Source organism: Haliotis rubra, unplaced genomic scaffold (assembly GCF_003918875.1).
Source record: "Haliotis rubra isolate DU_JTF1 unplaced genomic scaffold, ASM391887v1 Scf470, whole genome shotgun sequence".
Classification (NCBI taxonomy): Eukaryota; Metazoa; Mollusca; class Gastropoda; order Lepetellida; family Haliotidae; genus Haliotis; species Haliotis rubra.
The window spans coordinates 118,954-135,000 of NW_025767158.1; the positions used below are offsets into that span (position 1 = coordinate 118,954).

General features: G+C 39.6%; 1 protein-coding gene and 1 long non-coding RNA gene across 4 annotated transcripts in view; one reads left to right on the plus strand and one right to left on the minus strand.

The window, feature by feature from the left end:
- The first annotated feature begins 7,049 nt into the window (after positions 1-7,049).
- On the plus strand, positions 7,050-7,394 carry LOC124290691. Its single transcript, XR_006902002.1, has 2 exons — positions 7,050-7,164; positions 7,342-7,394. It is a non-coding gene; the product is annotated as an uncharacterized LOC124290691 (long non-coding RNA).
- A 3,227-nt stretch (positions 7,395-10,621) lies between these two features.
- Positions 10,622-16,047, minus strand: part of LOC124290683 — a 22,288-nt gene continuing 16,862 nt past the window's right edge. For all 3 annotated transcript variants that reach the window (XM_046727480.1, XM_046727482.1, XM_046727481.1), the window contains 4 exons: positions 14,939-15,250; positions 13,253-13,609; positions 11,751-11,864; positions 10,622-11,041 (listed from right to left, as the gene is read on the minus strand). In XM_046727480.1, coding sequence (XP_046583436.1) covers positions 10,950-11,041; positions 11,751-11,864; positions 13,253-13,609; positions 14,939-15,250 — 875 coding nt within the window. In that variant the 3' untranslated portion in view covers positions 10,622-10,949. The remainder of the gene's footprint in view (positions 11,042-11,750; positions 11,865-13,252; positions 13,610-14,938; positions 15,251-16,047) is intronic.

The window sequence follows — 16,047 nt, forward strand, 5'->3', positions numbered from 1 at the left end:
TGTCATGTGATGTTTCAGGTGTGCACTGAAGCAGAAGGTGATGTTTCAGGTGTGTCATGTGATGTTTCAGGTGTGCACTGAAGCAGAAGGTGATGTTTCAGGTGTGTCATGTGATGTTTCAGGTGTGTACTGAAGCATCAGGTGATGTTTCAGGTGTGTCATGTGATGTTTCAGGTGTGCACTGAAGCATCAGGTGATGTTTCGTGTGGTGTGTCAGGTGATGTTTCAGGTGTGTGTACTAAAAAGCAAAGGTGATGTTTCAGGTGCACTGGAAGCAGATGTTGAAGCAGAAGGTGATGTTTCAGATGTGTACTGAAGCAGAAGGTGATGTTTCAGATGTGCACTGAAGCATCAGGTGATGTTTCGGGTGTGTCATGTGATGTTTCAGGTGTGTACTGAAGCAGAAGGTGATGTTTCAGGTGTGTCATGTGATGTTTCGGGTGTGTACTGAAGCATCAGGTGATGTTTCGTGTGTGTTGCTGAAGCAGAAGGTGATGTTTCAGTTGTGTACTAAAACAGCAAGGATGTTTCAGGTGTGCACTGAAGCAGAAGGTGATGTTTCGGGTGTGTACTGAAGCAGAAGGTGATGTTCCAGGTGTGTCAGGTGATGTTTCAGGTGTGTGCTGAAGCATCAGGTGATGTTTCAATTGTGTACTAAAACAGCAAGGATGTTTTGGTGTGTCAGGTGATGTTTAAGGTGTGTACTGAAGCAGAAGGTGATGTTTCAGGTGTGTTCTGAAGCAGCAGGTGATGTTACAGGTGTGTACTGAAGCAGCAAGTGATGTTTCGGGTGTGTTCTAAAGCAGAAGGTGATGTTTCAGGTGTGTCAGGTGGTGTTTAAGGTGTGTTCTGAAGAAGCAGGTGATGTTTCATGTGTGTACTGAAGCAACATGTGATGTTCCAGGTGTGTACTGAAACAGCAGGTGATGTTTCAGGTGTGTGCTAAAGCAGCAGGTGATGTTTCAGGTGTGTCAGACTGTCCAATAACTTGCCAGTGGATGCTCTTCCTTGGCACAAACAGTTTATCTTAAAAGACATGATGATATGACTCGTTGCTTCTACTAACGTCTTTGCCATGCCTGTGGCTTTGACTCCGAGTTTCATCCATGGTACGAGATTGAACATGTCCAGGGCGTCATGGAAAATGATGCTTTTAAACGTTTTTGGAATAGCCAAATACGTGCCTCAGAAGAATTCCAGGCAATAAACCTGACCTTGTCCTTTTTGATAAGGCTAATGAATTTATTTATATCATTGAATTTTTTGTCCTTTTTTACAGCAACGGCAAGATTCAGGAAAGGCATGCTTAATATGCGGACATCGCCTTTGAAATATCTCGCTTGCATCCTAAGGACACTGTCGTCTGGCTCCCCATTGTTCTCAGTGATCTTGGTTTGGTACCTCGTGTGTCCGGGTTCTCCATCGGGGGCACACTCTGACACTCTGGGTAATTCAGAAGGCTGCAGTGTTGGGGAGCCTGCATGTTCTCCGGAAAATTCTTGGTAGGTTCGACTAGGCAGCGTTTCCTGGGTGAAGTCCCTTTCACTGTCTGGGCTGCGTGTAGAGGGGGCAAGGGCCCTGAGCTGATGATGAGCCTTAGCAGCCTGACGGTGCCAGGGTCACCCGAACCCTGGTACGATGACACTAACCACGTCATCAAGCCTGACAACGTGTTCATGTAGTCGCTGTGAAGTCTAGCATAAGTGACTGGAAATCCCCAACATTTATACAGTATCCCATGCTTGTCATTTGATCGGTGGTCAGGTTAGTTCTCTATTTCTAATTAATGTCATCGTATCACGAATATTGGTCCATGTGCACCCTAACGGTAGTTTGCAGTAATGTTTTAATCTACCTTTCCAACAAACGCTTTAAAAAGATCGCAAATGACAAGGATCTACTTATATGCCAGTTTTGTTCGGATATTTAAAATAATGTCGAGCTAAAGCCACAGGGTGACGCAAGATGAACTCATGTACCTGTTCTTGGTAATAAAATATCTATCTATACTCTCCCAAAAAAGAAACGCATCATGAAAATAGCAATTTCATGTAGCAATGAATTAAAACGTGATTCATTTTACAAAAGGTTTTGCTCTGTTTATGAGTCCTATGGTGTTTATGTTTTGAAACATCACAACAAAACGCACCATCCGTAAAATACCCGTATTTAACGCATGATTTTCAATTTCGGCGTGTAATGTAACAGAATACACAATTCACTTGCAATGCACGTGAAAGTTGAGGATCAAATAGGCTCAATGATGGGTATAAAAGGTTGATCGCTGTCTGTCGATTATTCACTGTATTTGGAATATTGTTGACGAACGCAAAATGCCACGTCTAAATGAAGCCAACCGTCATATCGCCATTGGTTTGCTTGAAGCTGGCCATTCTCAACGTGCAGTTGCCCGACGCATGAATGTTCACCAAAGGCCCCTTTCCTCTAAACGATCGTAGCGCTACGAATGTCGTAAGTCTATGTTAAGAGTTACGATCACCTGGTGACAAAGACGTATCGTTTCTACTCCAGCTGACCGATGTTAACACGTTGACTGGTTTACGTCAAACATCGGCTGGCCTAAGTTGTGTATATGTACTTAACCCCAGCTTGGGGTGGGGTGGGGGTGGCTGGCCCTTAAATCACAAATACCCGTAACTCGCCGAGTCCACAAATACAAAACTCAGATGTACGATCTATGCAATAGTATAAGTATGTGTATGTATATCGTGCATGCACAGTGAGCAAATGTGTGAGTCCTACGCCGGTTTTAGCAATACCTCAGCAATATCACTGAAGGAACAACAGAAAAGTGCTTCCCAATTGTCCCCATTTGGCATGGTTTTACGATTTACCTCAAAATAACTCACTGGCCTCGCTCCTGAGGAAGAACAAGCTTTGATCCCACGTTCTGTGGCACAAGTTCGATTCAAATCGTTCAGTACCATATATTGTTGGCCTGCTAACTCCTACAGTGGAATCTGTCTATAAACTGGACTCTGACTAATCCATTTTATTTTTTTAAATCCCGGTTGCGATCGTCATACTTCCACTTTTAGCCTTCATCTTAATCGGATCTTGATTCTAAGTTTGATTTGACCATGTTTCGAGATTTTGCAACCCAGAAAGGGTTCGTAGCGTTACGACATTCGTAAGCCTATGATAAACTGTAGAGTTACGACAGGTCGTAATGTTACGAACGCGTTGTGGATCGGGGCCCTGGCCTTGAAATTGACACGCCATGACGTAAGTGACTCTTCAAGGGCGGCGCTAAAGCCAACACCTCACAACTGACTCACTCACTCATTTACTGCTATTCAAAATGTTTGAGATATGCATCATGTCGTAACTTTGTCCGAACTGTATTTATAGCATTAACCCATTTATGAAAATGTATTTAAGAATATGTTCAGAGAGTTTATTTACTTAGTGACAACCATCGAGAAAGGTCGAAAACCATCAAAAATCATCAGCTGTATATCATTGTACCGTAATATCCATGTATATAAATCCCTGTGTGGTCGGTGTAGGACATGCATCCTAATATTCATGTGTAAACATCAATGTGTGGTCGGTGTATGACATGCATCGTAATATTCATGTGTAAACATCTCCGTATGGTCGGTGTATGACATGCATCGTAATATTCATGTGTAAACATCTCCGTGTGGTCGGTATAGGACATGCATCGTAATATTCATGTGTATACTTCCATGTATGGTTGGATTATGACATGCATCGTTATATCCATGTGTAAATATTCATGTGTGATTGGTGTATGACATGCATCGTAATATTCATGTCTAAACATCTCCGTGTGGTCGGTGTAGGACATGCATCGTAATATTCATGTGTAAACATACATGTGTGGTCGGTGTATGACATGCATCGTAATATCCATGTGTAAACTTCCATGTGTGGTTGGATTATGACATGCATCGTAATATTCATGTGTAAACATCCATGTGTGGTCGGTGTAGGACATACATCGTAATATCCATGTGTAAACATCCATGTGTAGTCGGTGTATGACATGCATCGTAATATTCATGTGTAAACATCCATGTGTAGTCGGTGTATGACATGCATCGTAATATTTATGTGTAAACATCCATGTGTGATCGGTGTATGACAGTCATCGTAATATTCATGTGTAAAACATCCATATGTGATCGGTGTATGACACGAATCGTAATATACATGTGTAAATATCCATGTGCAGTCGGTGTATGACATGCATCGTAATATTCATGTGTAAACATCCACGTGTGGTCGGTGTATGACAGTCATCGTAATATGCATGTGTATCCATCCATGTGTGATTGGATTATGACATGCGTCGTAATATTTATGTGTAAACATCCATGTGTGGTCGGTGTATAGGCTAACGCTTAGTCTCTGAATATATATAGTTTTGATAGTAACAAACAAGCCCATTTAAATTGAAAAGGAGACCCAGGGAGACCAGACATTCTGCCTGAACCGGAGGAAATCTAGACTTGCTTTATTTAGCGCTTTAGCACTGCAGATAGGGCTTGGCAGTAGAGAAAATAATGTGGTTCAGGGACTGTGAGACAGACAAGTCGGTGTATCACACGCATCGTAATATTTATGTGTAAACATCCCTGTGTGGTCGGTGTTTAACATGCATTTGTTATTAAGATGACAATGTATAATGCAAACGAGCAGTGGACACGCAAAAAAACTATCGTCACCCTTATCAAATCAGAGGGACACTCCGAAACAGTCGGTAAAAAAACGTTTTTGAAAGACATATTAGCTGACCATAGAAGCTGAGCTAAATAAACCTCGAGGAGATCAAGATAGAATAGTGCAACCTACTGGTGCACCGAGTGCATCTATCGCACCAGTAGGTCCTGTTAAATATCCCGATAAGGCTCTGGTTGGCTGTAACTTGATCCAATAGGAAAGGCTCTATTCGTGAGTAAAGTATCTTAGACTATATCAACTACAACTTATTTATGTATATCATTTGTTATAGGGGGACACAGAGCGTAGCATAAAGGATATGCACTTGTTAACGCTGAAACAAAAGTTGCCGTGTTCGATGGACGCTGTGAGTTTAGTGTAACGAGTATTCTTCAGGGGCAATCACAACAGGGTGACATGATGTTCCTACTCCGGCATGGGTAAAGGTGGTACCACAAATCAGGACTGGCTATGAAGGAGGCACCGTGGGTGCGCCGCTTTTAGCAACATACCAGCAATATCGCAGAGGTGGACACCAGAAATGGGTTTCGAATCCGGGTCTTCGGCGTGATGAGCGAACGCTATAAGTGCTGGGGTAGACCCCCCACCCCCGTCCTGTAGTTAGTAAGACCTTGTAACCGTGACGCTCAATTTAGTGAAAACGGGTAAATTAATATTTAAGCTGTTTTCAAGATTTCAAAATTCATTATGTCAAATCTATGTGGCTTGCAAAAAAGCCATTATATATTCATTTGTAATCCGAGTTGATTCATTGTGTTGCGCACTGACTTTAACGGTTTCGACAGGTTATTTCTATTTCACTAACAACTTGGGCATCCATAGTGACCATGTGATCTTCTGCTGAGATTGGAATGTTGTACAAGAATTTTCTACTGATACCATTAATTATAAACGTATGAATAGTCCTAAAGCTTGAAACCAGATTTTTCAACTAAACGAAGATCTAGATTTCTTTGATTCTTGAACCCTTATGACCGGCGATACACCTGGCGACAACCCACACCACTTAAACAAGATGCAGTACATTGATCATGACTTGTGGAGCTATTGTTCTAGTTCTTTAGAGACTATAACACACCTATTTTATTATTGCAGCAAGGTTACTCCCATTTGGCAAAATCTTGAAAACTGGCTTAACAATAATCTTGATGTAAATTTAAAGTTCACTAAAGAACAAATTTTGCTCGGATTCGGCCATAAAAATAATTATCCAATCAACGTGATATTTATCCTTTTCAAAAATATCATCTTTAATTGTCAAATATCTAAACAGATGCCAACCTCTCAGTTTTTATAACAGGAGCTTAAAACCTATTGTGAACTGACAAAATATTCTTCTATGATAAGTTCAAGAATCGATCATTTATTCAAATTCTGGTCGATCGGCAACCTTCTGCTTTCTGAATGATGTTTTAACTTCTGCATGATGTATTCTGTATGAAGTTTTCTAACTGAAATCTACAACATGTATTTAAACATGACTGGAGTCATCAATGTAAATATGGAAAAAATAAATAAATTATAAAAAACCTTGGGCATCTGACAACCTGTGTATGTCCTCGACATTGATAACCTTAATTGTATATTAACCACTTCTACTTGACAAAACACATAAATGGAGCAAAATATGTTTATAGGAATATGGAAATAAAAACACATCTGTCATATGTATATTGCTGGAACCACCTGACTATTTATAATTGTCGATATTTATAAATCCTTGTGCTAGAAATGATCGTGTCAAGGATATTCAAAACATTGTATTAGGGCTCATTTGTGTTATTAATGAATGCAAATCGCGTAAATGCTATATATACACCCTTGTGGTAGACTCGATGCCTGTCGATGGTGTAGTATAATTGATTCGAATTGATATTTAAAATGCATCTTACTGAAGCTAAAGGTGAATAAGTATTTTAAATTCGATTGCACATTTCAGTTTCTGTTAAACTTACGTATATATACATTTTATTTTAAAAAGCAACAACCTTTTCAAGATCGGAAACTTTAACATTTTCCAGTCCGAGGTTAGGATGTTGTTTAAGAACAGTAAATTCAGACATAAAAGGCTAGTACATTTCAGGTACGGGGGTTGTAAAGATCGACCAGAGGAGAAACATGTTTTTATCGTGTTTGCAAATACCCATTTCAGCAGTTATTATTATGCTTATAAAAAGTCTTTCAGAGCAGATTAGGACTATTATTAAGTTTGTAACAAATAAACGACAACAGTACCTTTTCTGTTTTATTAACAAAATAAACATTTGCAAAACATAAACAAAATACACAATTCCTTTGTGAAAGATACTGTCAACACAGTGAAAAAGACTATATCTGAAACTTACACTGAATACGAATGCACAACAGATGACCAAAACGTGAATGAATTTAGGATTGACGATCAGCTGTGTTTAGATACAAATATTATTAAAGGTGAGACTGACTGACTGAGTTTGGTTTTACGCCGCTTTTAGCAATATTCCAGCAATATCACGACGGGGGACACCAGAAATGGGCTTCACTCGTTGAACCCATGTGGGGATTCGAACCCGGTTCTTCGGCGTGACGAGCCAACGCTTTAACCACTAGACTACCCCACCGCCCCTAAAGGTGAGAAGAGACTCAAGGAAACACTCCGTAAAAAAACAGACGAAAACAACTATCAAAAATAATAATAAAGCGAAATTGACAGGCGACAAAACGTATCTATACTGAGGCAAGAAGTATGAAACGAAAATCCTGAAGAAACGCAGGAGATAAAACACCAAGGCCTTGTTATGAGTGCTGAAGCAAAAATATGTTTAGTTCTAGATTCACGAAACTTAGTTCATTCGAAATTGTGAAATTCAGGAAATTCAGGTTGAAGTTAAAATCTTGTATACCACATTATCTACGAAACATTATCTGCTAAGTCCAAAAACTTGGTAAGAGACTTTGGTATCAGTGGATAAAGCAGATTAAGTTCAATGATTATGGCATACTTCAGAGGAACACTTTCCATATCAAGTAGTATACAAAGAGGTAACAACGTACGGCAATGTTTTTGGAAAATTGACGGTACATTTCATCTAGCATCGTATACTATAACTGGGAGGATAAGGTCAGTTATTGATAATTATGCTCATATAGGAATACCAAAATGGGATGTATGTTTGCTACAATGGCCAATCCTGGAATAATTATTGTCTGATTTTAATACACATAAACGTAACTTTAACCACTTGATCATAAGTCCAACACAGCCCACTCCTAATATCAACCTCACTAACAGAATTAATATGCATAACAATTGCTTTTTCAACTCAGACACAAGCTTGCTTGTTTCTTCTAAGATACCTATCTTTCCTCATTTGGCTTGGCACAAGCATTACCCTGAGTGTCTGGTTTGGTATGTAACTGTAATTTGTCAGTGACGAGGACATATTCGATACATGGGCGTGGTCAGCTCAGTGAAACAATATTTTCTGCAAGTAAACACAGATTCAGATAACATATCCAAACTATCCAACCGAATCCACCTCCACCACCCACATAAACAAATTTATTATAATATTTTCAACAAGTATTCAATATCGCCATAAAATGTTGATGAGTGTGTTAGCTAAAGAAATGAACACTCGACAAAATGACACATTACCTCATGGAATGATACCATATATAATGATTGGCAAAGTTTTGCTGTAATTCCCTTCCTAAAAGATACCTTAATGGCTGCAATGCAAAATACTACACCCTACCTTATCAAATACCTTTCCCTGTCAAAAATGGGCTATGCTGATATCAGCTGCAGCTGTTGCATGGGGAATGATAAGGACCCATATATTCTGGGCTTGCAGTAAGGTAAACGTTATGAGGAAATTACTTGAAAAATATGTATATATATATATATATATATATTGGAGAAAAAGGTATTCTGTTTTTATTTATCTAACTTATATATATTCTTGTATTTTTTAAAATTTCCCAGATCAGTATTTTTTTTATTACAGAGAGAAATGTACTATTTAATTTGGTTATCCTAGGCAAAATAACGACCAAATCAACATAATGTGATTATTAAATTAGGCTTGAAAATAATATGTCACCATTCTATACTATTCAGAATGACGTACATGATCAGTATGCTACAACATGATCACCAAATGTTCCTCTTTACATACTGATGGCTTCCATACATTCTTCGTCATGCTATGCTCCATTTTGATAACAACTATACTAACGTTCCCACTCTACAGCTGTCCAACATGTACAAACATCGATGTTGTTATCTGTTTTGTAAAATGTTGATAAATGCAACAAAACATAAAATAAAAAAATAATAATTTGCTGATAAACAAAATGTCACAGAGACATACGTAACATCTCGAAAGAGATACATATAACTCATGTTCGGAGTAGCATCTGGTAAACAGAACGGGTTTCATCTACAATCTGCACTAAGTTAGGGATACATCCATCTTATAAATGGCATGACCGATCCCCTAACAGTCCTGACTTGTAAATGACATAACAATCTAACAAATAAAATGCACAAATATTTATACACACACGAGTATAACTAATGAACCATCTGATTCCAAATCCAGTTCCGATTCACAAAGCATTCACAGCTTTACGGCCCGTCGTAACAGTACAGTTTACCATAGACTTACAGATGTCGTAACTGAACAATTTACCATATATTTATAGATGTCGTAACAGTACAGTTTACCATATACTTACGGATGTCGTAACTGTACACTTTACGATAGACTTACGGATGTCGTAACTGTACACTTTACCATAGACTTACGGATGTCGTAACTGTACACTTTACCATAGACTTACGGATGTCGTAACGCTAGGAACGCCTTGTGGATCGGGACCCATGCATATTGACAAACAATGGAACTCTACTTGCAAAAATGCACTGCTCCTACGTGACAGCTGGAGACCCACCGGTTCTAAACCGGAATGAACAGACCCAGACACTGTACCAGGTAAGGCAGATGATGAAGGTGTTAAAATCAGATTGTTCCGATTAGCACCAGAAAGAGATGCCTCTCGAATGTCATCAATGAGAGGGATGGATACTTCAGAAACTCAGTGGTGATTCCTGAGTTTGTCACAGCATAATCCGGCAGGACTGCTGGCCTGGGTAGGGTTCTGATACTTTACAGCTTTGTTGAGATGAACGCTGTGAGAGGTAACCCCATATTGCATGTACACCTGTGTCTAGTGACAGCTTCATCATCTCTATGATGGTAGTGCCAGGTGTTCAGTCTCCAACTCTTCTAACGTCTTTCAAACAATTAATCACACCAGTGAACTTCTGGATGTGACATATCCGAAACGGTTGGTGGTGCTTAATGAATGTTCTTATATATTTAAGAAATACGAAACATGATTGAAATGTAGTTTGAATTCTTCAAGACTAAAGTGATGGAAAATGCTAGGCTCAGATGTTTTACGTCAATCTCTATCTCTCTGCCTGTAGATCTGTGGTCGCCTCCATAGGAAGTTGTGTTTGGTGAACTTTCCAAGTGATCAACTTGCTTCTGCATCAGCGTGCGAAACGAGTGAGTGAAACTTTCAGACGAGCTTTTCTGGTTTTGTTAGCTCGAAATGGAACAAAACACGACAAGTTCCGAATCTAGTTACGGAAGGTCGTGAAATAATGTGGGTATTTATTTAATACACCGGTCGTTTCTACGGGCCGTGCGTCTTTCCCAAACGACCCGTGAAGATCCGGGGTAGAATAGGTCTTCAGCAACCCATGTGCTTGCCATAAAAGGCGCCTATGCTTGTCGTAAGAGGCGACTAACGGGATCGGGTGGTCAGTTTCGCTGACTTGGTTGACACATGTCATCGGTTCCCAATTGCGCAGATCGATGCTCATGCTGTTGATCACTGGATTGTCTGGTCCAGACTCGATTCTTTACAGACCGCCGCCATATAGCTGGGATATTGCTGAGTGCGGCGTAAAACTAAACTCACTCACTCACTCTTTCCCAAACTCAGAGTAGTTTCATTTGTATAAATCGACGTTTCCAAATCAAACCGTTAAAAAAACTGTCATTTGATTGGTTATAGAACCCACACAATCTTCATAAGGATTAGGCGGTCAAAGTTCGCACAGTTCACTGGAAACGACCTCGTATGAAATGCCATCAGATCATCACCCAGAAAGGTATCAAACGGCAGTAAAAGATATGATTTTCTGGAGCATGTTGTAAACATTACATCCTACTCCTTTTCCTCCCCCTTCGAGCATTTCGCCTCTTTTTAAAAGATTTTCTGCTATTCTTTCCTTTACGTCTCTTTTTTTGTCCTGAAAATGAAAAACAACACTGCATATAAATGTATTGGTGTACCTAAAGCATCTGGTCATTTACTTGTTAGGAATAACTACCACAACAATCACTTTCTTTTCTCGACTCATAGACACGATTTATGAATGAATGGTCACTATCATTTCTATCTTACTGCATACAATTTTAGTCCTATGCGTATTTTTTATCAGGTGTTTGATGTCAGTATGTATATCTTTTGCTTTGGGACTAGACAGGATACTAGTCTAAATCAATTGGCACCCGTTACATCATAATCAAAGGGCGGTAACTCTGACCCGTTTAGCTCGGCAAACAAAGGCCTCATAATGGCATAACATGTCAGTACTTATATGGAGGGTTAACATTTCATTGTAAGAAAAATGAGTACATATTTTCATACATGTATATTGACTAATTAAAAACTTTATTTTGTTTCACATAAGAATAAAGGTGGTTTATTCGTGTACACGGGTGTTGTAAATGACCATTGAAACTCGGGTGAAAAAAAGTGTGCAACCCCTCCTTTTCTCAATAGTGTGCACCCCTCACCACCCCCACCCCCCCCCCTTCTCAAAAAGCTGTATCCGCCCCTGCCAGTCATCCATTCATACCATTTTCACAGCAGTGATACGTTTCAAGCCAAACGGAATCTGTTTCGAGATGTTATTAAGACTGTTGATGGTTTATCATGTTTAGAGTGGCACTTACCTCGTCTTCTTTGTTTGCGTCCACGTTTTCCTTTCTTCCTTTTCTTGCCTGCAGACCTGTGAGATTTCTTTGAGCAGTCATCGTAATCCACCTCAGCTGCATTTTGAACATCCGCTAAAAAACACCAATGTCGTATTAGGAAATTTCACCAGGGTACAATATGTTGTTCTGCGATACACAAAACGTTTCCACTTATCTGGTGGTATGAGTGTGTATGTTATGAATCAGGAGATCTTTAACGACGTTTTTCATGTCAATCCATCACTTTTAGGAACTGATGAAGCCGCGGGAAAAAATCTCAGTTAATGAGTGAGTGAGTTGGGTTTTACGTCACATTTAGCAATATTCTAGCAATATCATGGACACCAGAAATCGGCTTCCAACATTGTACCCATGTGGGGAATCGAACCCGGGTCTTCAGCGTAAGTCTTGTCCCATTTAATGGATAGATATTATTAACTGCGTGTGTTTCCGTATAATTGATTCTATTATTGAGATAAAATTGTATTATACGAGCCCTGGGCGAAGGTCGTTCACGCACCATGTTCGCCGACTCAATGTAAGCCCTGTAAGCTCTCGACGACGTCATCAATGAAATGTTAACGTTTTAGGATTCGCATGGCGTGTATGGTGTTTTGTGCAAGTAGTTCGTGTATTGACCTAATTTACATGTTTATACCATGTTCATCAGATTGCTTCATTGCACCGATAACACCCTCCATTAGATGATAAAATATTAATTTACGCTTACATAATTTACTATGTTATCATAAGATTGCCGTATTTAGAAAATAATATTACTACACTGTTAAGAATTTAGTATTGAACCTGCATGCCTCTATAACATAGTGAGGGAGGTGGGGTAGCCTAGTGGTTGAAGCGTTCGCTCGTCACGCCGAAGACCCGGGTTCGATTACCCACATGGGTACAATGTGTGAAGCCCATTTCTGGTGCCCCCCGCCGTGATATTGCTGGAATATTGCTAAAAGCGGCGTAAAACTATAACTCACTTACTCACTTACTATAACACAGTGGGGATAGTGAAGACTGATTCTTTTTATCTGTTTTGAACATTTTGTATTATTAAAAAGATAGCCTTAATATAAAACTAACTAAAAAATTAACTTTTATTCATTTCAAGAGTTAAACAGACTGACCTATTTTCACAACCATTAATAGGATAGTGGAAAAGGCGTTAGCTCGTTATGCAGAAAACCCAGTTTGAATCTCTGCATTTGTTTCCCACGTATGCTGTCCTTCGACTTGATTGTGCCAAATATTGCTCTAGTGGAATACAACTAACACCAACAGCACCAACTTGTTGGAGGGACAGCAATAAAATTATTAATCCATTCATTTAAAGGCTTTTCTTCATAACATTGCAATAGTACTGGGGTCTATTGTCTTTTTATTGACTGTTTTGACGTCACTATGACGTAATGTGTCGACGTCATCGTTAACTAACCCTTACGTTCGGCTCCGTGCATGTGAATGATACTTACTCTCAAACTGCAAAACAAATCCTCTCCCGGATTTGGACTGTGGCGCCACACGAAACGCTATCTCCACACATCCGCCAGCAAATGTTTCATCCATCTTACTACTTCCTCGTAACGTTTTCCTCAGGGTCTTGTGGCCTTTTATATGATATATCTTAATGTTATCGCCCTTTGTATCAGGGTCAAGGTCGATGTCTTGAGTGCGCAAGCGCAGTTTGCCATTTCTCGGGACACGGATCCTCTTCCGGCATGATGTTTTTGCCACATTATAATGCCAGGGGTAGTTGGCATGACTTTTAATCACACCTTGGGTTTTGTTGAATAATACACTATCTTTGTCACATAGCTCAACAACCTTATCTGAAAAATAAGGATGTTAAAATAATATATATATACACACATTCACATACACAAAATCTACTACACAATGACTTTAGAAAGTGGTCAGATGTAACGTTTGTTAATTTGGGATTACATTTTCTCAGCAGGGTACAGATTCTGGTGAGTCCCATCCGGGATTGGAACCCTCACGTTATGAGACGGGAAAAACGCGAGCAAACAAAGTCAGCGATCGTAAGCGATCTTTACTGAAAGTGTATTCCCAAATATACCATATGTTACATTTGACCACTTTCTAAATGTCATTGTGTGTTCACCGTGCCGTGCCAATTCACACTTGTCAGAGGGGTACGCAAAGTACGTAATCTACACTAAAGTCTATTCGCAGTGAAAACGTACCAATGAATTTCACTTTAAACAAAAGAGTAAATCAAATAGTGAACATTAAAACCTCAGAATGTTATTCAACTTAGGATAAAGGTTGTTTAACAAACGATCATAGTTTCAAATCGCTATTATTGGTTTGTATTACAAGGGTGTATGCACATTAAATGAAACCCCGAGAACAAGTAGGGTTGGTTTCTACGGTAGTCTAAGTTAACGCTCATTACGTACCGCACGTTCCAACTACTGCGCGTACCCCCTTGTAATACAAACCAATAATAGCGATTTGAAGCTATGATCGTTTCTTAAACAACTTTTATCCTAAGTTTAATATGAATCTGAGATTTAAAAGTTCAATTGGCAAGGTAAAATTATGAAGATTCGCAATGTTAATTTCACTTGATTTGATTTACATTTTTGTTCAAAGTGAAATTCATCGGTACGTTTCCACTGGAAACAGACTATACCAGTTGTTCGACTTCTATTTTGTGGAAGCAGAGGTGGCTGAGTGGTTTAGCCTTTGTGTGTTGTGATTAGAAGATGGACTCTGAGAGTGAGGATTCGAATCCCGGATGGGACTCAGCCGAACAAAAGTACCAGAACATGTACTTCTCTGAGAAAACGTAATCCGAAATTAACATATGATACACACAAATTTGATGATGATGGTGATGATATGATAGTTCGAGACATTGGTTTTAAACATTAAACATTAACCCATTGTTTTGTCCTCCTAAAGTTATAAACATTCATTTTGTGCGCAATAACATGCAACTGGGGAATGCCCCCTCATATCGCATCACAGATTTGTCTCCCTTTGTCGTGTCAGACACCTGTGATCGAATCCTGATTATGTTGTCAGTAGCATAGTCTATTCGCTAGTTTTCAGAAAAGATGTGAACCACTCACTCATTCACTCACTCACTCTTTATTTCGTTCACTCCACTGTACTGAACATATACGGACCTTCTTCAATACAGCTGTACCCTGAGAAGGAGACGTATTTTGGCGGGAGAGACAGGCACCTGAGAGCCCGCGACATCGTGATGGGGACGCCGGTCCTCCACACAAACTCACAGGAGTTTTTCCAATAACAGACATACTTCTGAGTGAGGAACGTGTGGGTCATGCCAAGGCAATCTCCAGGACGGTACGAACATCTCCCATCTGTGCTCACGCCAACCTTCATTTCCGGTTTATAAATCACGTGACCGGGAGGACATGTTAAGTTCATCTGTTCTCGCTTGGGTGTGATGCATTCCTCGACCGAGCCATAAACTGGAACATTAAACAGTCAAGATAAATATACATCAAAGAATTTACAGAACATTCCAACAGTTTCCTATTAGTAGTAATTATCACATGATATTGATCATCAAAGGATATCGGAGAGTACATATTCTCGTATGCGTGCTCTATTTTTGAATCGTGTTGAAATTTCTGACATCCTGGTTGGTACTCACATATTTGCAAACACCTGATATTATCGTTTATTGAGTAGCCATAAACACATACTTCTGATGATGTGGCATTCGCGCAATTGAATCTACTTGAGATTTCTTATAATTAAGGAAATGTTTTGTAGCTTGAATATATGTTACGTCAGCAAGTGTCAGGAGTGAGAATGAGATAGTCAATTCCTTAACTAGATCGTGGTTATTTCACAAATATAAAAGTTTCCGACTATAATAGAACCAAAATTGTTCACTGAACCCCTTTGGTGTCCTGAAATAAACCCATATTGTCAAAATATTAATTGAGTTCCTTCCATGTATCCAACAAAATATCCCACTACGTTCACCGTCAACTACAGATTCCCAAAACTCCAAGCCAGCTAAACAAACACCCGAAACACCAAACGGAAACCCCCTAAAGCTCGAACCTGTATATCATATCGCCATCTCCTTTTTGGTGGAGGGACGGTGGGGTAGCCCTGTGGCTAAAGAGCTGAAGACCCGGGTTCGATTAATCATATTGGCACAACGTGTGAAGCCCATATCCCCCGCTGTGATATTTCTGGGATATTGCTAAAAGCGGCGTAAAACTTAACTCACTCACTCACTTTTTGGTGGAGT